We start from the raw sequence: 27,242 nt of genomic DNA on the forward strand, positions 1-27,242 counted from the left end.
AAGTTGGTGGGCAGGGTGACCTGTCTGTAATCCCAGAGTGTGGGAACCAGAGACTGGGGACCCCCAGAGCAAGCTGGCTTTCCAAATGTGCTGGTTTTAATGAAAATGACCCCATGGGCTATACAGGGAGTGGCACTATTAGGAGGTATGTCCTTGTTGGAGTGGGTGTGTCCTTGTTAGATGAAGCCTGTCACTGGGGGTGGGCTTTGAGGTTTCAAATGCTCAAGCCAGGACAGTCTTTCTCTGCCTGCTGCCTGTGGATCCAGATGTAGAACTCTCAGTTCCCTCTCCAGCACCATGTCTCCCTGAATGCTGCCATGCTTCCAACCATGACAATAATGGACTAAACCTCTGAACCTGTAAACCAACCCCAATTACACGTTTTCCTTTATAAGATTTGCAGTGGTGTCTCTTCACAGCAATAGAAACCCTAAGACACCAGACCAGCTGAACCAGAGAATTCTGGGTTTAATGAGAAACCCAGACTCACTACATAAGGTGGAGAGTAATCAAGGAAGACATCCAACATCAACTCAGACCTTCACACATGCATGCACATACATGCATCCGCACACATGAACCTGCATACATATACGCACACAACACATATATACATATGTAAAAGAGAAAGAAAATACAGAGAGTGAAATCTGGACAGAAATATGCAGAAAAGATAAATGACTCAGAAGACAGTGGGGGAATGTCTAGCCTATTTGTAAATGGGTTTCTGGAAGTAGGAAGCATAAATGAAACCAAAGAAATATGCAAAAATCAACGCCCTCCAAAAAATGACCATAATTTAAATATATATTTATAAACCCAAGAAGATTAGATAAAAAGAATATCACACTAGAGCACAGTGCCATTTAAAATTTAAAAAAAAAAAAAAAAACAACCTCAGATCCAAAAATACAATCTTGGACTGGGCAATGGTGGAGCACACCTTTAATCCTAGCACTCAGGTTGCAGAGACAGGCAGATTTCTGATTGAGACCAGCCTGGTCTACAGAGTGAATTCCTGCACAGCCAGGGCTACACAGAGAAACCCTATCTCAAAAAACAAACAAAAAAGAATACGGATGCTTTTAGACATAGACATCGCTGACAAATGGGTACTAAATGGAACACAAAGGAGAGCTCTTCAGGTAAAGAACAAAGAGTCTCAGGGAACTGCAGGAAAGATTTAAAGGCAATGGACAGGACGAACGCATGAGTTATACGTAAGAGAACAGTTATGTCACAAAGAGACCAGACAGGTGTGCACAGCTGCGGGGGAGGCATGATTTACTTGGTAAAGTGTGAGCACGAGGTCCTGAGCTCTGTCACCAGACACCACATGAAAAACTGAGGTGAACAGACCTGGTCCTGGTGATGTGACCGAGGGGGACTGGGATCTGAGGGTACGAGAGCAGGAGAATTGGCCCTGGTCCTTGCTGCAGGCTGCACGAGGTGAGCCAGCCAAGACAGCTGGAGAGCTCACCCAGTAGAGGCGATGAGGGAAAGCTAAGCAAGATGGCCAACCCAGCTACCACCCAGGCCCAGAACCAGGGCTATGAGTTCCCCAACGTCCACCTCATCTAGGAACTGTCGGAACATGTGAAGCGGACGAACCTACAGATCCAAAACAGCAGGATCTCCATGACACAGGACAACAGGATATCCAAGAGGAGCCCCCAGCGAGAGCCCATTATCAATGGTACAGCGGAAACCCAGGGTCTCAAGCCAGACCAATGACTCGAGGCAATGAACACTTACAAGTAAAGATGACTGGACTAAAGGGTGATCTGTGGCTCAATGGACCACACTACAGCTTCCATGACAAGATTCTCTTTTTTGTTTTAGTTTTTGTTTTCTTTGGTTTTTGGGTTTCTTTTCAATTTGGTTTTGATTGGGTGGTGGCTTGCAAGGGCAGATGTGCAGAGATGGGGAGAGAAGTGAGATCAGAATGCATGATGTGAAATTCACAAAGAATCAATGAAAAGTTTAAAAAAGAAAGGAAGAGGAAAATGGAGGTGGAAAAAAGTCATAAATCTAGGAAAGGGACTAAGGAACAGAGGAGAAAGGCTTGACAGGAAGGAGACAAGAGGGTGGGGGAGAAAGTAATTAGAACGCATTATATGTGTATGCAATTGCCAAAGAACAAACACAGTAAAAATAGTTTAAAAGCCAGGTGAATGGCACACATGGCACCTCTCTGACAGTGGGCAAGTGGAGACAGAGGGATCTCTAAGGCTCTATGGCCGGCCAGTCAGTCTACTCTGTAGGGCCAGCTCTAGGCTACTTAAGTCCTTGTTGTGGAAAAGTAAGATAAGATAGGAAGAGGCTCAGCAGGTAAGAGCACTTGCTACTCAAGCCTTCGGATGAGAGTCTGGATCCCCAGGACCTGTGTAAGAAGCCATGTGTGCTCAGGCCTGGGTCTAGCACTATGTAGGGCAGAGACGGGAAGATCCCTGGGGCTTACTGGCTGCCAGCCCAGCTCCAGGCTGAGTGAGAGACCCTGTCTGAAGGGAGTAAGAGAGTGACAGCAGACACCCTCCTCTGGCCTCTGCATGCAGAAACAGCACATGGCGCACACACTAGCACACATAAGCATATATAACACACACATATCAAGATGGCTCCTGGGCTCCCAAGGAAGCCAGGAATAAGACCTGAGGCTGACTTCTGGCTTCCACATGCATGTACACACATTAAAAGAAAAAAAAAACACATGGCAGATTAAATATCCCCAAAAGCCTGGGAGGTGCCTAGAAAGTGTGAGTTTATATCAAGCCTTGGGAGGTTCTGGAAATGCAGTGTAATCTCTAGTATAACTAAAAAAAAAAAAAATGTAATGACAGCTGCCCAACAAACTAAGTACAAACTCTGAACTTCCTGGGGCCCAACGCCCCAAGAACTGCTTGTTTAATTAAAGGGCATCCAGGCCTGTGAAGACAAAGTGATTGTGAAGCTTGCCGCTGCGAGCGTGTGCAAGCATGTGATGAAATAATGACCCCCAAATTGCACAGACACAATGAATGAGAGGAGACGACAGATGAAGTCAGCACTGGCTCTCAGAGCCACCATGCCAATTACCCTGCTGTACTAAATTGCCCGTCTTCAGCACTCGCCTTCCCCAGGGCATGCCCACAGCAGAAACACAGACGTCCCTACTGCTCCAGTCCTCTCCGGAGAGCATGATTCCCTCCTCGGGATGCACAGTAACTAACTGCACATGTGCTGTAGAGCTGGGCTCTGCTGACGTCCCCTTCCTGGAAGGAGGTTGGTACCTGAGTGACCACAGACCTCCCTCCTCTACCTCCAACTGTATCTGAGACTCTGGAAAGTGCTGCTCCTCCTCCTCCGGCTAGGACATTTCACATTCTGATATCCAGGAGTGAAACTCTCAATCTAAACATGCCGTGACTGCATGTCAGAAAAACTGGGTTAGGGGACTCTTTCTCACTCAATGGCCCTTCCCCTGTACCTAATTTCTCTCTTACTTTAACAAGTTACTCAAGGTCATGCATGCCCTGGGCCCACTAAGTGACCTAGAGATAGGAATTCTGCTCTCAAGACTCAGCCCTATGTGCAAGCTGATGCTCGTCCCACTTTGAGAAACAAGATTCAAATTCAACAGCAGGTGTCAGGTCAGAACCTGAGCCCTGCAAACTCACTCCAGCTGCCTGTACCATGTGTCTAACAAGACAGACAGTCCAGAGTCCTGCGTGCACCACTTCCCCGGGTCTTGGAGGTGTGTTTCTGGCTGTAATGACATAATCAGCAAGTATAAAAAAAACAAGAGTCCAGCAGCCTTACATACAGGGCACACTGTCCACATGGTCACACAGGGCAGTCTCTCTGGGCCATCCGCTATCATTAAGACCCATTAGACAGGAATGCCACGCCAAGCCCAAAGAATGAACGGAGAGAACCTTTCTTCATCCCAGTTACTGACTTCACTGATGCTTACATGAACCCAGGAAGAAGAGTTCAAGACCTTTCCATTTCCTCATTCCCTGCTCGATCTCGGGGTGCCTCTCACAACTCAGGCGTGAGAATACACGTGACTCAGTGAATGAAGACACCATGAGTGAATGAGCAGTGAACATGGAGGCACAACGGAAGAGAGAATGGATAATAAATGAGACGGCACTGAATGCCAAAGACATGGCCGAGGAAATGAATGGAGAATGAGGAGTGAATGGCTGTCAGCGGATGAAGCTGAGTCACGACGCACAAGGAAATGAAATGTAAAACAGATGAGTGAACAAATGCTCACTAAATAAATACACAGGTGACTGAATGAATGAATGAACAAACGGGCAGACGAATGAGTGAATGTAGCGAGTGAAGGAATAGTAAATAATGAGTAACTGAGTACTGGAGGAGTAAGTGGGTGACTGAAAGAAAAAGAGAGTGAGTGGGCGGGTGACTGAGAAGCTGCGGAGCCTAGCCCCCTCCCTAAGTACCCTCAGGCAAGCACAGAACAGGCAAGGTTTAGAGTCAGCACCTAGACCCAGACTCCCCTCCTTGCAAACGAAGGCTCTAGAACACTAGGCAGCCATACAGTCTGGAACCTCCGCAGCTGCCTACCTGTCCTGCATTCCAAGTTCCATTCTACACACATGTCACAACTCACACCACGTGGCATGTGTCACATACCAGGGCTGCTGCTGCTTCTTCTTTTTTCTGTGGTTTTGGAGCCTGTCCTGGAACTAGCTCTTATAGACCAGACTGGTCTAGAACTCACAGAGATCCGCCTGCCTCTGCCTCCCAAGTGCTGGGATTAAAGGCGTGCACCACCACCGCCTGGCTACACCAGGGCTTCTTAACCCATTTCCATCTGAGAAACTGTTACGTGACTCCAGGAATGTGGATATATAAAATAGGCCTGCAAATCTTTTATATTGACTGAAAATAAGTCATAAGAAATTGCATTTTAAAGTAATTCTTTAGAGACCAGAGAGATGGTCCAGTTGCTAAGGTATCTGCTGCATAGATAATTAAAAGAACTTAAGTTCGAATTCCCAGAATCCAAGTAAAAGCCAGGCATGGCGTGAACATCTATAATCCCAGTGTTGGGGAGGCAGCAACAGACAAATCCCTGGGGCTCATCTGCCAGCCCAGCCAAATCAGTGAGCTCCAGGTTCAGTGAGTGACTTTGTCTCAAAAAATAAAAGTGGAATATGACTGAAAAAGACTCCTGATGCGGACGTCTGACCCACATAAATGTAGACACATACATGATTGCCTGCACACACACCCCACATAAATATGTATATATAACCTTTGGTTGGTATGTCTATGCACATACAGTGTATATGTATGTATGTGTACATTTTACATATATATTATCTATTTTAAAATGCACATTTTCATACTAATGAGATGGGTGCTTGTTTATTTTTACACACAGAATTAAATCTTGGCTGAAGATTCCATGCTACGAGGGATGGAGTATCTTCAGCATTTTTCACAGCAGATATTTTGATTTTATAATTGTCAGTGCTGAGAATGCCAGTTCACATAACTCCACAGTGCAACACGGCAGAAGTGTGTTTAAAGCCCTTTCAGAAAACGGCTGGAAATTCTACCCCAGCCTGAAGCCAAAATTCATTGAACAGTTTTTTTGTGAAACTCCTATCAGTAACACAAACAGCACTTTTTTTTCTGTGGTTTATTTTTTTTTTTTTTTTTTTTTTTTTTTTTTTTTTTTGCGTAAAAAGGTCTCCGGCAGCCTGTGCTACATTATATCCCTACGAGGGCAAGAGACTTTGTACCACAGAAAGTCCTGCAGATCAAGAGCACAGTTGAACCAAGGGACTTTAGGTGGGCTTTGTTCGATTTCCCATTTCCCGACGTGAAAGCATCAACAGTACAAAACTACTTGATACAAAGGTGAGGGCTGCCAGAAACACCTGGGACTCCTGTTTTATTTTGAATTAATTTTTTGTCACTTCATGTCCAGAAACCTTTTATTGTTACCAAATTTTCCCCAATCTAGTAAGTCACATCTACATGAGGCCACAACCCAGTTTAAGAAGCTTCATCAAATACCACAATGTCACATGCTTCCACTCTGTCACACAGCACATGTCTGGCTGCAGTCCTGGGTTACATACCACACGTCAGGTTATGTCACCACCTCCTCAAGCACAGTTAGCTTCCCCTTTGTGGTAAAATCAAATCTTTGGTAAGATTTGGTAAAAATCAGAGCTGGAGAGGTAAGGTCACTTGTTGCCAAGCCTGATGACCTGAGTTCAATCCCCTGGCTCTATAATCAACTCCTATAAATTGTCCTCTGACTTCTACATGTATGCGCACACACAAAATAAATAAATGTGTAAATGTAATTTTAAAGACTTGGTATAACAGGCACTCACTCAACTCCACCTTCACCTGAGGGGTCTAGGGGTGACCACAATGCCCAGACTAGCTGCAGATCTTGTGGTTGGACACAAGGGCCCCCCTTCTGTCACAATGTAAGTTATCCCTTGACCTAAGCACAACCCACTGGTAGGAACAAACCAAGACCAAGAAGACCCCAGGCTGTTCTCAGCTGAGGTCCCCAAGGCTTGGAGCTGACTACAAAGTCTGCTTCCAGAGAGTGAAGCCCAAGGGTGACCGTAAGGCCACTATTACCCTCCACATCCCAGGTCACTGGCAGCAAAGTACAGTAGAGTTCAATCAGGTCATCATCCGTCCACATTCCAAGTGGGCAACGGGCATGAGAACCAGCACGTCCTGACCCAGGCTCAGGTTCATCCTCCACTGCGGGGCAAACACAACCGTGGTAACAAATGATTGTCCTACAGCAGTTCAGCCCCATCCCACCTGGGACAGACCTGGCCTCGTGGCCAGTCTCCTCAGATCAGAGGTCTTCACGCACACGCCAGCTCTCCAGAGCTTTTCCCTGGAGGCCACTGGAAAGAAAAAAAAGCTACTTCCAAGGGGTCACATTTTGCAGTCAGACTGCTGCTGCAGCTTTGGGTTAGTGAAGCTAGGAAAGTTCCAGAAGCAAGGTGGCACCAGGCTCTCCAGAACTACAATCACTGCAGACTCAGTTAGTGGGGAGCAGCTCACCAAACATCTGTGACAAGAACACAGAGTACACACCGCAGGGAGAGGAACCAGCTCAATGGCCAGATGCGTAGACAGAAGTCCTCACCAGGACAATGCATTTCCTCTACTGTTTTCAAAAGTATTTCTCGGAAAATTACAAAATATCAGGTAATGTTAACACAAAAATGCCACCTGCAAGAGAAAACCTCCCATCCTAGTCCAAGGTGGGGGCACTTGGACAAAGACATAAGACATCTATTGCCAAGGCATACCCTCACCTGGGACTGTCAGCTCCAGGCTCATCTGGGAAAACCTTCAGGCACCACGCTGCTCTGGGTCTTGCCTGGGAATTGTCTCTGTAGTGATACTTACAAGAGCAGAATGAACCAGAAACCCAAGAGGAGCCAGCAGAGAACTGAGAAAGGACCGTGGAACCTTCATGATGCCCCTGGATGGGGAGCCAGACAACAAGCACGAAGGTGCAGGGCAAGCGTCACACATAAAAGGAAAGTCACAGTTGAGCTTCCACAGATGCACAGGGCTGCTCTCCCACGCCTCACCAATTCTCTGCCATCTGCAAAGGTTGGTGAAATCTAAGACAGCACCTGGTGAGTGGGGGAGCAGGCGTCCTCCAGTGCCTCAGGAGTGTGAGGACCCAGGCCATGACCCAGGCAGCAGAGGATTGTTTACAGCGAGACTATTTTCATTTCCACCGCAAGGTTACCATGGAGTTTAATTCCTCAAGTGCTCCCTTTGGCATCTGCTCTATTAATGGCTTCGGGTTTGTACCGATATACTCACTGGAAAGAGAATTGCCATTTCTGTGAAGCGTGACCGCCTCTCCCAAAGTTTCCGCCACCTGTCAGGCTACTCCTGGAGGAGCTGAGAAGGAGGGGGTGGCCTCATCTGCCATGAGCATAGACTGAGCACCTGCTTCCTACTGAATAGATTGTGAAAGGCAAGGGACATGCCCTGTGAGGATGCTGAGCTGGGGATCCCCTCCTTACGGAGGAACTGCAGGCGAAGACAGGCTGAACCCATCATTCGACAACCAGAGGGTGTTATCTGAGTTAAGGGTCTTAGGACAAGACAGAGGTCTACAGGCCCAGTTGCCAACAAGGGGTGAATGTAAGCTCTGCTAGATACTTCTGTTTTCTGCTCTTTTTAAGGAACTTGTTGCCTAGGCCCTCAATTAGCTCCTCATTTGGCTAGTCTCCCTGATTTAAACAATCCGTGTATGGACAGCCTCTCAAGTCTAGGGAGGGTCTGGAAAAGGTTGAGTTGGCTGTGGATATCTCCGTGGCCTCCATTCCAGAATAACAGATAGAGAGGACTAGGGGGTACCTCATCTTTCCTAAATCTGACACAGCTCACTGCTGTTCCCAATCCCTACCCTAGGATGCACAGTTCTTGTATCCCAGGCTTCTACTAGAGCCAACTGCAGCCACATGCGTCTCCCAGGGAGATGAGGAAGAGAGGCAAAGGGAGGCCCCAGGACAGACTCTTCATGTCTCTTCAGGAGGGACAGCCCCTTTTGAGACCTTCCAGGGGATCACCACAGGGCAGAGTAACATAGTGGACTATGTTTGGGGGCCAGCTTCTCAGGGTGGGCAGGCATGCATCCACCTAGGACCTTGTAGGACATTTCACCTATTCCTCATCAGCCACAAGGCCATCATCCTCACGATGAACCAGAAGCCAGAGCTGGGCAGTCACTAGCAACTCAGATGAGGAGAGGAACCAAGGTGATCTCGCCTAGCCCTGACTCTCCCAGGCCAGCGTACATGTGATGTGGGATTCCCCCTCTGTATGCTGTGAATAACATTGATTGATAAAGGAACTGCTTTGGGCCTATAGCAGAGCTATAGGGGAACAGAGCTAGGCTGGGGGGGGGGGCAAACTGAATGCTGGGAAAAAGAAGGGCGTAGTCAGAGAGAAGCCATGTAGCCCTGCTGGGGACAGACTCCGGAACTTTAGCCGGTAAGCCACAGCCACGTGGTGATACAACAGATTAATAGATATGGGTTAAGTTACTATGTAAGAGTTAGCCAATAAGAAGCTAGAGCCAAGCAGTGTTTTAAATAATATTGTTTCTGTGTGGTTATTTCAGTTCTGGGTGGCGGGGACAAACAAGCAGCCTCCTTCAACATATATGGAGATTGGAGGGTCCCAGATCCACTGGCCCACATACACCAGCTGGTGGCTTGAAGGCACCATATGATATCCCCTCTCTTCTCGCTCCGTCTGTCAAAACTTCCACCAATCTCAAAGGAGCAGCTCTGCAGAAATGACCTCCTGGTAGGGGACAAAGAGCAGCACCACACAGAGCATGCCTACAGGAGCCCTGCAGAAGAGCAGGGAGGCATCAGAGCAGCTCTGAGATCTGCCTTCCCTGCATGACGCCATTCTTCACGGCACCCCTATTCTTTTTTTTTTTTTTTTTTTTTTTTTTTTGGTTTTTCGAGACAGGGTTTCCCTGTGGTTTTGGAGCCTGTCCTGGAACTAGCTCTGTAGACCAGGCTGGTCTCGAACTCACAGAGATCCGCCTGCCTCTGCCTCCCGAGTGCTGGGATTAAAGGCGTGCGCCACCATCGCCCGGCCGGCACCCCTATTCTTATCTGTGAAGTGGGCCATGACCCAAGGCTGTGGTTGCTCCAGGGATCTGACCCTCCCCGGTGCCTCTTTTCATCAACATGCACCCATTTCTAGTGCCACTCGGGTCCTCTGACATATCTGGGGCCCAAGACCTCCAAATATATCCATATCAACCTTAGAGACCAGGCCTGTGCAAGTGCCACAAAAAAGGGGGGGCTCCAAGACCAGATGCTCCCACATCAAGATGCCTCCAGCACTGCCCCAGCTCTGTGCCACCCAGAGTAAAAGTCAACACCAAAGATAAAATAAAATCCCTCAGCAGTGCCAAAAATACCTCCCCACGGGATGAGACTCAGCGGGCGCCAGCTTCCACAGCAGCAACTGTTGCTATGGAGACCAGGCTCCAGACAGGCCGCAGGGAGGGCCAGAGGGACAGAGCCTTGGGCTGGTCAGAGCAGTTAGAGAATGGAGGGGGAGGGGAATCAGCATGTTTGACAGGGGTGGGAGAGGCCTGATCCTATAGCTGAAGGGGTCAGAGAGGAAGTCAATAGAACACTATATGGAAAGGGAACTGGAGGGTACAGAGGAGGCTGGCCTTCAGGCAGTCTCCCCAAGTGACAAGGGTTCTAGGTAGAGCCTGAGTGTCAGTCTTGGTCCATCACAGCCATTCGCTTTTCTGACACAGGGCTTCATCCATGCCATCTTCATCATAACCCCAAGCCCCGGAGAGGCCAAAGGGTACAGAGGCCAGCCTATACAATATGCTGAGGGCCTCTGACCCTGGGAAGAGGAACACAGCCCTCTCAACCATGACTTGTATCCCTAAACACTGGTATAAACGATCTGCTAATGAAGCCATGGGGAATCGGCTCTGCACTGAATCTGATGGCCAAGTAGCAGGAGGGAGACAGGATCTGGGGATGGAAGGGCCAGCACAATGCTCATCTGTCAGCACACTTCAGACGGTAGCCTAGCAGGTCAGGCTTCTCTCAGACAGCCCTGCTCCCTTACCCACCAAGCCTTAGCTGGCCTAAGGTGTCCTGACCTGCTCGGATTTGATCTCGGCCCAAGGCAGGATCACAGCTCTGCAGCCCTGCCTGGGAGAGTTGGAGGGAAGGTGGGCTACACCAGCCAGCTGCTCAGCCCTACAGCCCTGCTACACTGGTCAGATATGCCTACCACACGCCGTGCCCTCCTGGTGGCACTCTCTGGGCCCTGACGTGCTGCCACTCCAGTCCATGCTGCAGAGCATATGCCATCACCCATCATCATCTTCTCTGCAACACTCAGACCTTGGGCTCACGGAAGGTACTTGCCTTCAGGGAGGTTGCCTTGCTCTTGCAGCTTCCCTGTGCCAGGCCTCTTGCTGGGCTTTCTGTGCATTTATGTCGAGCCCTGAATCCTCAGGCAGCTAAGCCACTCTAGGCTCCCAATCCAAGTCAGATGGAAGCCCTGTACCCAAGCTGCCCACCAAGGACACTGCGGCCCATGACCAGGCTGCGAAGTCTCAAGCCTCAGCCCCCGTTTTAGCACTGTGCACCAGGACATGGCCCTGACAGTTTGGACATTTGAACACCAGCTTGGACACCTGGCAAATGCCATCAGATACGGTCCTTGGAGACAAGAACACAGTTCCTATAGGAACCCTGCAAGAGCAGAGCAGAAAAGAACCGTCCCCACCATGAATCCCAACACTACTAAGTCTGCAGAATTGTAGCGCCCCCTCCAACTGTGAGTGTCTGCCAAGAATAGCTTGCACATACCTTGATGTTCCCCAAAGCCCGGAAAACCTTCCTGCTGAGCAGGGAGGACATGCCGGCTGGCCATTCACAATCATCACAGCTTTAAACCTTGTGATTCAGCCTCCACCAGGAAGCCTGCCAAAGCCCCAGCCGCAGATGAGAGAAAAGACGCAGAGGCTTTTGTCTAAAGACTGTCAGCTGTGTAAATGTTCATCTTCCCATTACAGAGCCCCAGGGCTTCCAAGGAGTTCCAGCTCCTCCCCCACACAGTGTCACCTGGGCCCATGGGACAGGTGGCCCCTCCATAAAGCCTCCTGAAAAGGCTCCTCATTACCACGGAAGCACCCCAAGGCAGGTCTGTTCCCAAGGAAGCTAAGGAGAGGGCATATACATATATGTGTGCACACATGTGCAAGCAGCGTGGTCCACACACACAGTCACACAGGAGGCCAGGACAGGCCACAGAGCAAGGGTGGTTTGCTATGCTCAGGTCACCACCATTCCTTTTCCTAAACCTAGCCCAGTGGGCAAGGCCAAACGGTCAGAAGAATGAGACCCTGAGCCAGGCCCAGCCCCTCCCCACCCAGTCAGCAGCACTCCAGGTGGAAAGCGGGCAGCTGCCACTGCTCGCCCTGGCAGGCGGAGGGGCTCTCCTCTGGCCTGGGGTGAACAGACACAAAGAACCTGCCTGAAAACCATCCACAAGCCATCAGGGAAGCAGCCAGTGGGGCTGGAACGTTCCAATGTCACCATCTCACTCCCCTGCAGGGAACAGAGCAGGTCTTTGTCTTTCTATCACTGCGGTCATCAAATATTTACAGAGGTTGACAGGCCATTTCAGACAGACCAGAAGCGAACCTCGCAGGCTCTTCCTAGGGCAAGGGGAGACAGAGCTGGGGGAGAGGGGAGCGGTAAACACAGATGCAGGCAGCCACGGAGTGGAGAAGGGGGAGACTCCAGCTGGTGCTTTCTCTGGGCCTCAGCCAACATCTCACCTGGGGCTTAGGTCCTAGCTCTCAGGAGAAGGTACCCAGCCAGGGCTATCAGCCAGCGGGGCAGGCACTCTGGCCCTGCTCCCATGAGTTCTGCCACAGAGAGGAAATGACAAGGGCATAAACCACCTGCAGAGAGCACTCAGAGGGAGCACCTCCCCCAAAGCTTCCTGCAACACTTGCTCCTCAATCTGTTACAGTTGCCTTATCTCTTCTGGGAAGGAAGGACCACCCTAGGAACACTTTTTGGGGGGGATGTGGGACACAGGGTCTTATGTATCTCAAACTGACTTCATACTCATCATGTAGCCAAGAATGACCTTGAACTTCTGATCCACCTCTAGGATTACAGGTATACACACCACACCTGGTTTACTCCATGCTAGGGAAATGAGCCCAGGACTTCTCGCATGCTAGCCAAACACTCTCTTAACTGGGTTACAGCCCCAGCACCCTCCATTCTCTTTCACCTTGAACTTCCAAAGATGAACGTTCATTTTCAGATGGGATAGGCTATGGGCCACCACTACATATGTCCCCAACTCCACAAAGATGGGCAAATGATATAGAAACCCCAGGACAAACTTCAAAGCCCTGATGCTGTCCCATTGAATAACACCTCCCAACATCCACCCGACTACCTTAACTTGTCCACATGAGACTTCCTACAAAAGGCAGTAGCACCTCCTCCTCTGGTGAAGGCCCACACAGCACCTACCACACCTACCAGGCCAGTACAGCAGGCCAGCAAGCAGAACGCGGACCCGCTTCCCACCTCCCAGCACAGCATTAGTGGACCTTGGCTTTCTGGAGACAAAGGTGCCCACACAGGCGCAGCAGGCAGAGTTCTCAGCATGCTTTCTTAGCTCCACAGTCTCTCCATAGGGAAGCAACCTCACTCAGCAACGACCTGTCAGCTCTGGCATTTGCCCAGCCCCTGACACTGTCCCAAAGGCTTGGGGATCACAGGGCTTCTGAAACTCTACCCCAAGAGTGAAGGACAGTGACACAGACCCCTGTGCCTCCTCACTCCCCACCAACCTTGTGTTTTCCACACTCCATCCAAAGAGGCCAAACTCTCGCCTCTGCCAAAACTAACTACTAAAAAGAAGAAACACTCGGGCCTGTCTGAAGGGATGCTGGCAGCTCGCTGCTGACTGGCCCAGCAATATGGCCTCCTGAAGTAAAGATGTAAAAGCACCGCACAACACACCCTGACTGCCAGAAGCACAAACCCTGCTGCCAAAGGGGGTAATGGAGTTCAAGGTTAGGCTCAGGCAAGAGAACAGGAGCTGTATTGAGACCCTGAAGGCATGAGAACAGCTGGGAGACACCCCAAACTCTAGACATTAGCCATCTTCCCAGAGGCACAGTCAGGCAGAGACTATACCCCAGACTATACTCCTGAGCACAGAAGTTTGGGTCAGTTGGAAAGGCAGAGGTAGGGGCTAAGCACAGTCTCTAATCACCCCTGGCCCTCCAGCAAGGTGACAACAGGTACGGCTGGCCCAGGCATAATTTACAATGTAGTGGAGCTGGGCCCACATTGCTCAACCAACCTCAGGTGGGAGGTGGGGCTAGGGTGGATGGAGATGGCCCTGGATAATTGATGAGACCTCTGTGTATGTCAGCAAAGATGCAGTGAGCATGACCCGGAAAGACTTTCCAGGAGGATGACATCAGACAACAGTCACATCAGAGTAAGGAAGGAGGTCGTAGGTGCCAAAAAAACAATCCTTCCCTAGAGAGAGCCCCTTTTGGTTGTGGCTTCTCTGTTAGGGTGTCATCCCAATGAAGCAGGTCCAGGGATGATAGAAGAGGAACATCTCAGACATATTCTGCCCTGATCAGGTGGGCCAGGCATCCTGTGAAGTCACAGGGGTGCTACCAGTAGTCAGTGGACCGGGACAGGTAGATCTCTTATCCAGGGCTCCTAACCAGGAGCTCAGAGTGCCAGGAGGCTAGCAGCACCCTAAAGTCAACGCAGAACAGAGCAGCCCCAGAACAGCAGCAGCCTGCTACCCAACAGGCTCCATCACAGTCTTGGGTTCAAGGCAGGTACCTGAAGTAAGACTGAACAACCACCCTAGTGTCCCTCTGCTTCCTCCTCAGAAGGGAAAAGGGAGCTGCTCAGTCTCCAGGGTACATGGCGTCCATGGGTGTCAGCACGGCTATTTCTGGGCTAGAAGTGCTCAGGTCTCAGCAGGGACAGCAGCTTGGCCAGCCCTGTGACCTGCACGTGCAGCACCCCGTGGCTGCTGCTCCAGAGACATACAGTCCAACTCCACTGACCAGAAACACCAGACAGAACCAGCGGAGTCTCTATACACTGAAAGGTTAACTGGGGGTGAAAAGGGGGAAACGGTTGTGGTTCTCAACCTGTGGGTTGTGACCCTTTGAGGGTCAATTTCACAGGGGTCGCATATCAGATATCGTGTATATCAAATATTTACAATTCATAACTGTGACAAAATTACAGTTATTAAGTGCAACAAAATAATTTTATGATAGAGGGTCACCACAACCTGAGGAACTGTATTAAAGGATCATAGCATTAAGAGGGTAGAAAACCACTAGTCTAGATTAAAATAGATGTGATAACCAAACACTACACTAGTTTCTTCACAGATGAGGTTCCAGGAGCAAACAGGGAACCCAAAGAGAGCAATCATGAGAATCACAAAGCCACACACCAGACACATTCAACAGATCCACCCACCTGGGCCCTGGGCATGACCCTGCAGAGGCTCTGTGGGGACCTGTCCCTGTTCCTGTCAGGAGAGGCTTGCCGAAGTATTCAAGGAGGAACCCAAAGTGGGTCAGATAATACGCACTGAAATGCAGCGATGGAGATTCTCAACACTCCATTCCTAACTCCACTCTGCCAGTAGCCAGGGATTTTCAGAAATTGAAAGTGAGAGAGAAAGGGAAACTACAATGTTAGGAGGAAAAAGTTGCAATGGGGCCCAGACGGGGATGAAGAACAAGAATCAGGGCATGTGGGCGAAAGCAGCAGCCTTAGGGCCTGCAGATGTCCACGGCGGCCAGGTGTGCATAAGGCCAGACAGGCAAGCTAGCAGGTGCGCTGCTCTGTTTGGGACCTACCCAGGTGGATGAGGGCTCCTTTGCACACAGCACCAACACTCCCATAGAGGGAGAAATTACTCACAGTCTGCTACCCCATCCTGAGCATCCAGGGTACTCATACTCAGTCTCGGGTAACAAACCAAAAACAGTCATGCAAATAAAGCCTTTCCCAGACACCCCCGTAGCAGTGAAGACCACAGATTCTCCTGCAGCCAGAAAGATCAAAGAAGATACCTATGAAGATTTTCCTGTAAGAATTAAAACACAAGCCAGGTGTAGTGGTGTGTGTAGTAGCGCATGCCTTTACTCCCAGCACTCGGGAGGCAGAGGCAGGTGGATCTCTGCGAGTTCTAAGCCAGCCTGGTCTACAGAGTGAGTTTCAGGACAGCCAGGGCTGTTACAGAGAAACCCTGCCTTGAAAAAAAAGAAGAAGGTCAAATGTCAACATGGCTGAGGAAAGTTAAAAGAGAAAGAAGAAATGTCTTGTGTCCCCTACCAACACTGGTGAGCTGCCCTTAATCTGGCTCTCTCTAGTTTTCAGATTCCAGGTATGGCCTAGGATTAGCATGCAGTAGGCTCACAGCTGAAAGTCTTCTCAACCCATTCAAAAGCATATACACTGAGAGTCAGGCACGAAAGACAGTGGAGGGGGGGCCCTTCCAGGACATCTGGCCTGAGACACACAGAGGTCACAAGGCCAAGGCATGCTATTAACAGCACCACTGACTCGTGCAGGACAGCCCACACTTGCAGAGATGCAGGGAAATATCACGAGAATACCTCCAACACCAGCCCCCTCCACCAGTGCATACCTCCCCACCCTGGCCAGGAGACACCCTGCACAGAAATGGAAGACTGTAGGTAAGCTACACTCTCCCAGACAGCCCAGCACTTCACAGCACAGTGGGCATTTTAAAGGCTCTGAGAAGTTCTGCAGTAACCATGCCTGGCTGACCCAGAACTCCCCAGGCCTCTCTCTACAGCCACACTTTGAATACATGCAAGACATTCAAGCAACAGAGATACTGTGGGCCATGCCATCTGACACTGCTCTACCAAGTGACCTTTCACAGGATCCTTCCAACTGAGCCTTTCTCATCTCTGAAAGTGGAGGTTTTTCATGACTGATGGGCGCAAAGGTGGATCTCCGCACCCAAGGGAGTTCCCATCAAATCCAAGCCTTTCCTTCCTGCCTGTGACCATGCTCAGCCTAGCTGGTATGTTCAGATCCTGTATAGCTGAGGCCTGGGCCAAGGGCTCCCTGCTGAAGAAAACCCTGAAGCCACCCTGAGCAAAGCCTCCAGGACTGCAGGCCCCGAGCCTCTCTCTCACCACCTTCTCTCGCCCTCCGGTGGGGATCCTGCTCCTGGCCAGAACATCGAGGTCCAGGGACTCTAGGACATAGCTGGCTCTCAAACATTAAGGTGAGGGCCACAGTTGTTCGAGAGAGTCCCTGACCCAGGGCTGCCTTGCTGGTCCATCTACCTACCCAGAGAAGAGTTGAGCTACACTCTCAGGAAACATCTCCTCAGGACCTGGGCCGTATCCCTGAGCCAGGTGAAAATCATGGAACAGAAGCCCTCAACAGCAACAAATCAAGAGAGACTTGACAGCTGTCAACCCTGCGTGCGTGCAGAGCACTGGAAGGTAAAACAATCAAGGTGTTTGTTGGACAGTAGGTGGCTTCTTATTTCTGTGACCTTTTCTGATGGAGAGAGGCTCCTCTCTCTTCATAAACCCCATTTTGAAGAGAAGTGCTGGGTTCTGGAAGGTTGGAGTTCCCTGTGCTGGAAAATTTCCATAGGAATGGCACACTTATTACAAGCAACAAGCCAAAATAGACATGTCATTATTCCCTGGAAACACTGGTCAAGGTTGACAGCTCCCGTACACCCTGTACCCTCAGACAAGTTAAAGCCACCTGCAGCCAACACTGTCACACAGAACGGCCTCACTGTGTTCTGACCGTCCCCACTTATCCCTGCTTTCTATCTTTATTTTACCTCCATGACTTTGCCTTCTTTGTTAAGCTTATTTTTTTTAATTATATTTGTTTATTTACTAGGAGAAGGCACACATAAAGAGGTCAGAGGTCAGGGGTCAGTTTTCTCTGTAAATCTGGACGCTTCAACCTGCTGAGTCACCTTGCCAGCTTTGGTTTTGCCTTTTAGAGCATGCATGAGGTTAATCCATCCTTCGGAGGTCAGTGTCTTCATTACCCATACGCATTTAAGATTCTTCCCTGTCTTTCATGGCTTGACAGCTCTGCTCTTTCTAGTGCTGAGGTATACTCCACTTTCTGGACATACCACAAAATATACTCATCTACTGGAAGATATCTTGGGGGCTTCTGTGTTTTAACACTTACAAACGCAGCTGTCACCAACAACATTCATGAACAGGTTTTTAATGTGGGTTTGTAACTTTCAATGCGAGACAGAGTAAATACTGAGAGGAAGATTGCTGGGTCGCCACTTTCCATTCCCATCGTGATGAGGGAGTCCTCCAGTTGCTCCATGTCCTCATTAGCAGGTGGTGGTGTCAGCTGTTCTGGCTTTCGCCATTCTAATAGGGGTTCGGTGTGTTCTCATTGGGACTTAAGTTTGCCTCTCCCTGGCAACACACTATACTAAGCATAATTTCATGTTTAGTGGCCGTATGAGCATTCCCTCAGACAGGTGTCCATTTAGGCCTTTAGCCTACTTTTTTTTTAATTAATAAAATTTATTTATTTATTTATTTATTTATTTTGAGACAGAGTTTCTCTGTGTAACCTTGACTGTCCTGGAACTCATTCTGTAGACCAGGCTGGCCTTGAACTCACAGAGACCAGCCTGCCTCTGCCTCCTGACTATACCACCAACACCTTATTATTTTTTTCAGTCTGGTTATTTTCTTATTGCTGAGTTCTGAAAACTTCTCTGTATGTTTTGGATTCCTTTATTGAGGTATTGGTCAACAGTCTCTTCCAGTTCGTGGCTGCTCTTTTCATCCTCTTGACTGTGTCTTTCACAGACAAGATTTTAATTTTAATGAAGCTCAGCTTATCAATTATTTGTCACAGGCTGTGCCTTAGGTGAGGCATCTAAAAGGTCATGGCCAAAACCAAGATCTCCTGGGATTTTGTCCAGCTTCTGAGCATTTTAGACTTAGATGTGATCCTTTTTAGGTTGATTCTTCAGAAGGGCATGCACTCTAGGTCCTATGTGGCTTGCTGTTGTTCTCAAATGTATATGTTCTTTAACTTTTATTTTATTTGTGTCTTTTTGCAGAGTTGAGATGGATCCTAGCGCCTCACCTGGCAAGCACCATGCTGAGCCACAGCCCTGGGTTTGAAGGTCCACCTGTCCCCAGCACCATTTGTTGAAAAGCCTCTCACTACTCTATTAAAAAGAGCTGCCTTATCAGAGCCATCAACTTTCTCTGTGTGGGCCTTCTAGGCTCTCTCTTCTATTCTTCTGATTTGTCTACCCTTCTCTCAACACCACACTTTCTCGATTGCTTCTCTTTTATTCTTTTCCACAGTTCTAATATATATTTGTTGTGGGATATTTGTACGCTGTGTGACAATGTACGGCTGTGCTGGGATTGGTGTAATAAAAAGCTGAACAGCCAATAGCGAGGCAGGAGGTATAGGCAGGACTTCCAGGCAGAGAGAGAAACCGGCAAGCATCATCTAAGCATGCAAATTACGTCAGCAAGATGCCAACGAGACATGGAAGTCAGATATACAGAATGAAAGAAAGGTTAAAAGTGACACGGTAAAACAGATTAATAGAAGGAGGCTAATTTAAGTTATAAGAGCTAGTAGGACAAGTCTAAGCTAAGGCTGGGTTTTCATAATTAATAATAAGTCTCCGTGTCATTATTTGGGAGCTGTCTGGCAGGACAGAGAAAGACTTGCTACATATATTTAATGAATGCTACCTTGGAAGTAGTAATTCAATGGTCTGGGAACCAACAACAAAACTGGACTTTAAAACGCCGAGAAGCAGGGAGTTTGCAGCCACCCGCCCCAGCCTGCAGAAGCCTGCAGCCCTGGGGTATCAGAGGCCATATCCAGGTTCTGACTTGCCTTCGGAAACCCCAGCTGTTGTGCTTCTTGCCCTGGCCTTTATCTGCAACCTGGATGCTGAGGCTGGTACAGCCCAGCACCCCAGGCTCTGTTCCCCCACCCCAAGGTGGGAACTGGGGCTCAGCCTTGCCAGGATCAACTCGCCCTCCATAGCTACAAACTGTTGTTTACTATGAAGGTGGGAAGAGAGTCAATGTAGGTCCATCCATATGCTCTATGGGATGCAGTTCTGAGAATTGGCCAGCATCGTATCGTGCCCCTACCCCAAGGTAAAAACACTAAGGCTCAGTAGCAGGTACCCACCAGATGGCAAGCCCCCCAACACACACACACACACACACACACACACACACACACACAGTATCTATGTGTATAGGGCCAGAATCTTTGGTCGCATATCTTACCTGGTTATACGTTCCCAAAGCCCCCTTTCTACCACTGCTCAGGGCAGCACTAGCTGAGGCCCTAAGATCTATCTCAGCTCTGCAAAAAGACACAAGGGTTTCACCGCAGCTGCTGGCCCAGGGCAGACCACAAAGGAGACCAGACATACAGCCTAAACCTCCACTGGACCAGGTCAAGTTCTCCTCCATTACTGCAGTAACCTGGGCCCTGTGCACTCACACTGAACACATTGCAGCCTCGGCCCAAAGCCAGGTCCAAGCCACAAGCCCTGAGAGACACCCACAGGGCACAGAAGAACCACAAGTAAGACTGAGCTTTCTGGAAGGTGAGCAGCCAGCGCTGAACACGCCAAACAGCCCAGCACTGCTCAGACTGTGAAGCTGTCTTGGATAGCTGGCTAGCAACATAGAAGGCTCGAGAATGACAACAGAGGTCACAGTATATGTACTTCCTTATTGTGACAGCACACGCAGTGAGGAAACCCTTTCCCCTCCTGTATGACAATGGACAGAACTCACACCTGTCCTGAAGCGCCACCAGAACAGGCAGGGCCTCTAAGAACCTCCCTTCAGGCCTGGCCTCCACTAGAGCTCAGACACCCCACACACACCACCACCACCACGACCTCCCACCTCACGCTCCATGGCTGCATCTACACCTGAAGCTCCCAAAAGCAGGTTCTGCCAGCAAAACTTGGTCCTGTATTCTGCTGGTACAAGTCCCCACCATGTCCTCCACTCCCACCTTCTCCACCTTCAAATCGCGCTCTAACACAATCAAGTACACCAGAGTTGACCCTGCCTTCCGCCCTACCCTCCTGGCTGGCTCCCTGCCATGTACTCTTGCCCTCTCCTCTGCTCAGAACACCCTGACAAAAGTCCTGACCACGCCTCCAGGCTGCCCTTGGGGCCCATCTAACTGCCTTGCCATCTATGCAAGGACTCCCGTTCTGGGCCTTTACTCAGGTGTCCAGTCCAAATGATTCACTCCTTCCTCCCACAAGTCTTCGAAGTCCCCACCACAGCATTCTCAGATCTGCAGACATTTCTCTGTGTCTCCTGGCTCATGACCTGATCCATTCGCTGGGGTGGTCCCAGGCCTGGAATTAGGGGCCAGACTGAACAAAAGCCAACCTGACCAATGAGCATAGAAGTCTGCACTACTGACCGGGGTCATTTAGATCCTTTAGAACAGTGGCTCTCAACTTTCCCAATGCTGCGACCCTTTAATACAGCTCCTCATGTTGTGCTGAACTCCAACCATATAAAGCTATTTTGTTGCTACTTCATAACTGTAATTTTGCTACTGCTATGAATCGTGACGTAAATATCTGATATGTGACCCTCCCAAAGGCATCATGACCCATAGGTTGAGAACCACTGTTCAAGACCATCATCTTCCCTTTTCTTGAGGTTATCTCCTGGGTAGCAACTCATCCGCAGAGCCTTGCCCTACCTGGCACCCTACAAACATGAAGCTTCAAAGCCTGCCCAGTCCTCACGTGGCCAAGTACACAGGAGCCATCCTTGCCTCAGACGCCTCTGGACCCTGCAGTCACCAGCCCAATTCTCACTGCCAGCATGCCCACACCCAGGCTCTGTGGCTGTTCCCAGTTCAGGGCCCAGCCAATCACACATCACCTTGAACTCCTCCAGGCTTCAGTGGCCCCTCCCCAAATCTCCACCTGGCCTATCTGCTATCTCAGTAACTACCTTAGGTTGCCTGGGCCTCAGTCTTAGGACTGCACACCCTGTCCATGTTTAACAGGAGGGAAATCCAGGGTTCAGCGCTCAACAATGTCCTAGAGGGCCCACGCGGACAGAACAGAGAGAGATGCGACTATCTGCACAGAGTCCCAGGCCAGCGCCACGGGAAGTGGATCTAGCTGCCTCACAGGCATCTGGGAAACCAGAGCTGTAGCAACACCAGCTCAAGGACAGCAGGTCAGACAAACGGCACGTGCCCTTTTACCCTCACGGGTGAGACGGGTCCTCAATGGGGACTGAGAAGAGAAAGATCCATCATTGCCTGAGTCACACGGAGATCTGGCCTTAAATCAGACTCAGCCGGGTACCTGCAAAGGCCTGAGCCTCTGAGAACACCCATCAGGTTTGCATCCATCTGTCGAAGCACCTGCCTCTACGGGTGCCTGGCCTCTTCACACTCCAGGAACGATGGCCGTAGCCTGGTCTGCTGTTCACCGTAGCCGACCATGTGGCTCGCCGCACACACCTCGCACCACCACTCAGGAGTGAGGATGGGGGGAGGGGCCCAAGTACAGGTGCCCACATTTCTACACTTGATGGGAAAGCCATACCCACAGGCCATTCAGGCAGCCAGAGCCAACCTTTCCCACCAACCAAACCAAGGCTGTGGTCAGCATGCATGAAGGAGGTGAGCTCAGCGCTAACACAGACCAGTTGTCAATTATAGCTCTTTGAATAAAATTAGGCACTCAGGGGATTAAAAAAACAAAAAGAGAGGAAGAAGGCCAGGTGACCGCCAGCCAAATCAGGCCAGGCTGTCTCGGAGTGTCCTCTCCCTACAAAGCACCACTGCCTGCTGGGATGGTGGCTCACTGCCTCCTGTTCCCACACCATGGGGCCAGGGACGAGAGATGCGCCGTGAAGGCAGAGAGGACCCTTTAAAAAGTCTCAGGGGTACTTGAGTTGTCTTCCAAGGCATAAGCCACACAGGATGAGCCCTTGGTGGACACCTGCTCCCAGCACTGGCAGCTGAAGACACTATACATCTAGCCAGAGCATGAGGTGGGAGCACACAGCTCTTCTAGGTGCCCATAACACACAGCAGGACCCACTTAGGGGCTGGAGCACCCTGAGGCTGTCTCCTCCCTGCTTAGCAAGCAAGGCTTAGGCAGGGCTGAGAAGACAAAGCTTCCCGCCCCCACACTTCCTCCTTAGGCCTCAGACCATTCTGCTAGGGGCAAGATGGGCTTACCAGGAACAAGGGATGCGCACCTCCACTTCACAAAAGGACCTACACCTGGCTCAGACCCCTCTTAGAGACAGTTCCCTCCCTGCCATAGCAGCACACAGCAGGACTTCTGTGGCACACTGGGGCACACAGCAGGGGACATTTGAGTTCCCAGAAAGCAGGGGAAAAGGATGAGGAAGGAGGATTCTGGGCATGATTTTGCTTCCTCCGTTGCCACTGTAAGGAGCTCTACTAGCAGGAGTAAAGTGCATTCAAACAATAGACAACGGGGTAAAAATATTTTTAAATGCCTCCCCACCCCCAGCTTAAAAAAAAAAAATCCAGGCTCCAGCTCGGCATGTCTGCAGTTGAGAAGGTGGGCCATCTTCCTGCCCTTGATGTGGAACAAGCACATACCGCTCTCCCTGTCAAACCCTTTCAACACGGAGTCACTAAAGGGAACCCAGTGTCCTCTAAGCTACTCACAAGGCCTGTGACTGTGTTGATTCCGCCCCTTGGCAGGGAACCCTGGAAAGAGACTTCCAGCAGTTTACCACTGTGGAGGCCTCGCTAGGCCCACCACTGGGGGTGAGGAAAGGAAGCAGTCACTCAGCAGGCACCTGAGTAAACAGCCCGTAGCCCTTTGGGTGTCCAGAGAAGGCAGTGGAGGCTAACCTCCCCTGGAGGAAAACAACGTCCTGGCAGACCCTCCCCTCACCATGCCATCCAAAGTCCAGGAACCCTCCCCAACAGTTGGAAACACTGGAGACTTCAGAGGTTCGGGAAGAACCCAGTACATGGTGGATAAACAAGGCTCTCTCCTGGGTCCAACACCAGGAAACCTATAGCCCATACCCTGCTGGTGTGCATATGATGGATGGGGATCACACCCCCACCCAGGACCAGGACTCTGGTTCCCCTCTCCTAGCCTGATCTGGGTATCTGTAGAATCCTGCTGCCCCACTATCTCCTCAGCCCAGGACACCACACAAGGGCAACTGGGTGGGCTTCTCCCATGGCTCAGTCAGGCTTCTGCCATCCTCCCAAATCCTGCGACATCCAGCCACCTCCTGGTTGATATCAAGCAGTCATTCAATGATCCCATCATCGATATGACTTAAGATGTGGGGACTCTCATCTAGAGGGCTCTAAGTTGGTCGAGGTCCCTGTCATGTGAGCCTTCCCAGGGTGGGTCAGATAGAGGAAGGTGACCCCATATCATGCATGGCAGCCTGAGCTGAACATGAACAGCATCACTCACTGAAACAGGTGTGAGGACGGTTTCCCTCCCTACTGGGGGGTTCCAGTCTCCCCAAGCAAGGGATAGCACTAAAGTCCAAAAGCTACCCCATTTTGACCTAGAGCCAACTATCCAAAGACCCTAGCCTACCAGTCAGGTCTCACCTTCTGCTGCCCCACCCACAACAAGGTCAAGACTGACATGTCTTGCCTTAAAGGGAAGGGGAATTAACAAGAGTGCCCCCCCCAATACCCCGGTCAGATAGGCAGGCTTGGACTATGGAAGTCTATCTCCTATCCAGCCAGCCATAGCACCTTCTCTGACCTCTACCCTTAGTGACATTCCATAGTAGTGGCACCAGCAGGTGCTCAGAGAGCCACACCGGTCATCTGGCAAGAGCAGGAAAATGGGGAGCCAAGAATCATGCCGTTCTCCAGAACAGAGAATCATCTCCCCTTCTGAATCCTCTCCTCTGTGCCTTTTCAGGTGGCAGGGGCACTGGGCACACTCCCAGATCCTGAGCCATAGGCCATGCTCCCCACCACCCACACCCATTCTGCACCATCAAGGCTGCCTCTCTGCAAGGTCTAGGACATGCCAGGCAAAGGACAGGGGTGATTCTCATAGGAACCCTGAGAGAGAAAGAACCTCAACTCTTGCTGAAAGTCCCCAAAGACACCACTGACTCTCATGAAACGCCGTATTGTCATGACAGAATCGAAGGGCAGTGAGGAGACAAGGGCTTTGAATGACTGATAGTTCAAACACCTTCGAAATGAGCCCAGCTCGTACACGCATGCTGAGCACCCTGCAGGCGCAAGAACATGGCACCTGAATCCCATTTCTGGGCCCAAAGTGCAGGCATCCTTCGGTGGATGGCAGCCCTGGCACCCAGCTCACCCAGGCTTGCCCAGGATGCACCAGCCCTGGAAGGCCAGCTAACTTTACAGGCCAGCAGGGTAAGCTTACACCACCAGCCAGCACTCTCCCAGCTGGCCCCTGCCTGACAGCTGCCCCTCCCTCCCAGTAAGGGAGGGACTGTAAACACCCCTTGTGACAGGAGCTGCCTCCTCTTCCAAGGCTGGCCCCAGGACGGCTAGGGTTGCGGTTTATATAATCTTCAGGGCCAGGCCTGATACAGCTAACGTGAGGGCAAGGTTATGAAAAATGCATGCTGAGCCTCTGCTTCCAAAAAGAAAGGGAAAAAGAGGCAGAGATAGAAATAGAGATGGAAGGAATAACAGGGAGTAGGGGAGAGAGGGAAGGGGAGAGGAAGGGGGAGAGAAAAAGAGAGAAGGCAGGCATTTTTCATGGTTTTCACTCACACACCTCATTTGCGAACAAACCAGGCTCTTAGAGCACAAGGAAGCTGCTGACAGGGCTTCTAGGCCTTGGCCAGCAGGGCCCCAAGCCACCAAGCATCACTCCTGAGTCAGAGGAAGCCCTTGCAGGCATCTGCAGCTATCACACCTACATCTTACAGGGCAAAGGAAGATGCTAATCTGAGGACAGCTGGGAGCTTCCAAGCCATCTAGAAAAGGGCCCAGACGCTGCCTTCTCTCTCACGACCTCCAGTCTCTACTGAGTCAATAAAAGTGGGTTCTGAGGACCTCCAAGGGGCAGGGGCTAACAGGACCTAGCTCCACTGCCCACTACAGTGTCTTTGTCACCGTGGGCACAACTTGGCACAGCACATAGTCAGCCTTGACCTCCAAGATGACAAGCCTCAACCTGTGACAGGTCCAGAAACAGCACCAACAGGGTTTCCATACACATGACACATGTCTTGCGGGACACCCACACAGGGGGTGACAATACCAGTCACCACCATCCCCAGGGCTGCTAAAGCCCTGTGCAAGAGCAAGGACACACCCAAGGACGCATTTGCGGACAGCCCACCTGTGGGTACCGACACTCACCTGCAGTTCACACCACGCCACCTCCACCCACGTCTCCGTGTCCAGTCCCTTGTAGACCGTCTTGAAGGAGCCTCGGCCCAGCTCGATGTCGAACTTGAGGAAGCGGCCATCCAGGGAGGTGGCCACGGCCTTGAGCTCGTCCTCGTCGTCCTCCTCCACCTCAGGCTCATCCTTGCGTGCACGCCCGGGCTCGGGCTTCGCCTCGGTAGCTCCAGCGTCCTCCTGGGTTGGGGCTGGCGCCTCCTCCTGCCGCGGGCCGCCGTCGGGGGCCGGCTCGGCTGTGGCTGAGGCGGTGGTGGGATCCGGGCTTGGCTCCTGCGTGGCCGCTCGCTCCGGACCGGGATCCGAGGGGGCACCCGAAGAGCCAGATGGCGCTGCGGGCGCGGCAGGCGCGGGCGCGGCGGGACGGCCCCGGGCGCGCTCCGCGATGAGGCGGCGCGTCTTGCAGAGTAAAAGCACCCGGCGCTGCAGGGGCTGTGGGGGCTGCGCGCTCGGCGTCTCGGCCGCCTCCAGGCCCGGCGGCTCCTCCTGGTCCGACTCCACCACGCTGCGCCGCAGGAAGCGCTGGGGCCCGAGCCGCGCCGCCCTCGCCCGCGGCTCCGCCATGCCCGCCGACCCCGTGCCGCGCCCGGCCTCCATCAGCGCGCTGGGGGCGTCTCGGCGGCCGCCATCGCCGTCCATCTCTGCGGGCCAAGGACACACGGGCCCCGCGTGAGCGCCAGCCCCGCCGCACCTGCCTGGGTCGCGGGATGAGACAGCGCCGCCCCTGGGCCCGCGCCCTGCCCAGCCCCGCCGCAGAAGTGGCCTGCCGGGCGGTCCCCCGCGGGCTCCGGGGAGCCGGACTGCAGACGGGACCCCGAAACGCGGAGGGCAAGGGGATGCCCTGCTCTTCTCAGCCCCAAGCCACGAACACGGCCTGATTCGGGCTATCCCGGGGACTCCAGGAGGGACGACCTGCTAGGTGTCCCAGAGGGCCCACAGGAGCTACGGAAGGGCTACCTACAGAGACTAGAGAAAGGGGTCAAGGCCAGCCCGGGAGCGACCCTGCTGGGCTGTCCCACGGGCGGCTGAGGAGGGGACAAGGAGGCCCGGGGCAGGGGGAAGCACCGGATAAGAGCCGGTTCCACAAAGGACGCGGGCCCGGGGCGCGCGGGGAGGGGGCTGCGGTGGCGCGGCGCGCACACAAAGGCGGCGGGCGGGAGGGCTCGA

General features: G+C 51.4%; 1 protein-coding gene across 11 annotated transcripts in view; it reads right to left on the reverse strand.

Moving 5' to 3' along the window:
- LOC121443265 (serine/threonine-protein kinase WNK2-like) overlaps positions 1-27,242 on the reverse strand; it is a 108,596-nt gene that overhangs the window by 81,112 nt on the left and 242 nt on the right. For 10 of the 11 annotated variants that reach the window (XM_041644968.1, XM_041644965.1, XM_041644962.1 and 7 more), the window contains exon 2: positions 26,034-26,716. In XM_041644968.1, the coding sequence (XP_041500902.1) occupies positions 26,034-26,714 (681 nt within the window). In that variant the 5' untranslated portion in view covers positions 26,715-26,716. Of the gene's footprint in view, positions 1-16,949; positions 17,000-26,033; positions 26,717-27,242 lie in introns of those variants that run through there. The other variant, XM_041644969.1, reaches the window with a different exon arrangement.

The sequence above is a fragment of the Microtus oregoni genome, unplaced genomic scaffold, assembly GCF_018167655.1.
Source record: "Microtus oregoni isolate MIOR12 unplaced genomic scaffold, Mior012 000103F_ref0000194, whole genome shotgun sequence".
NCBI lineage: Eukaryota > Metazoa > Chordata > Mammalia > Rodentia > Cricetidae > Microtus > Microtus oregoni.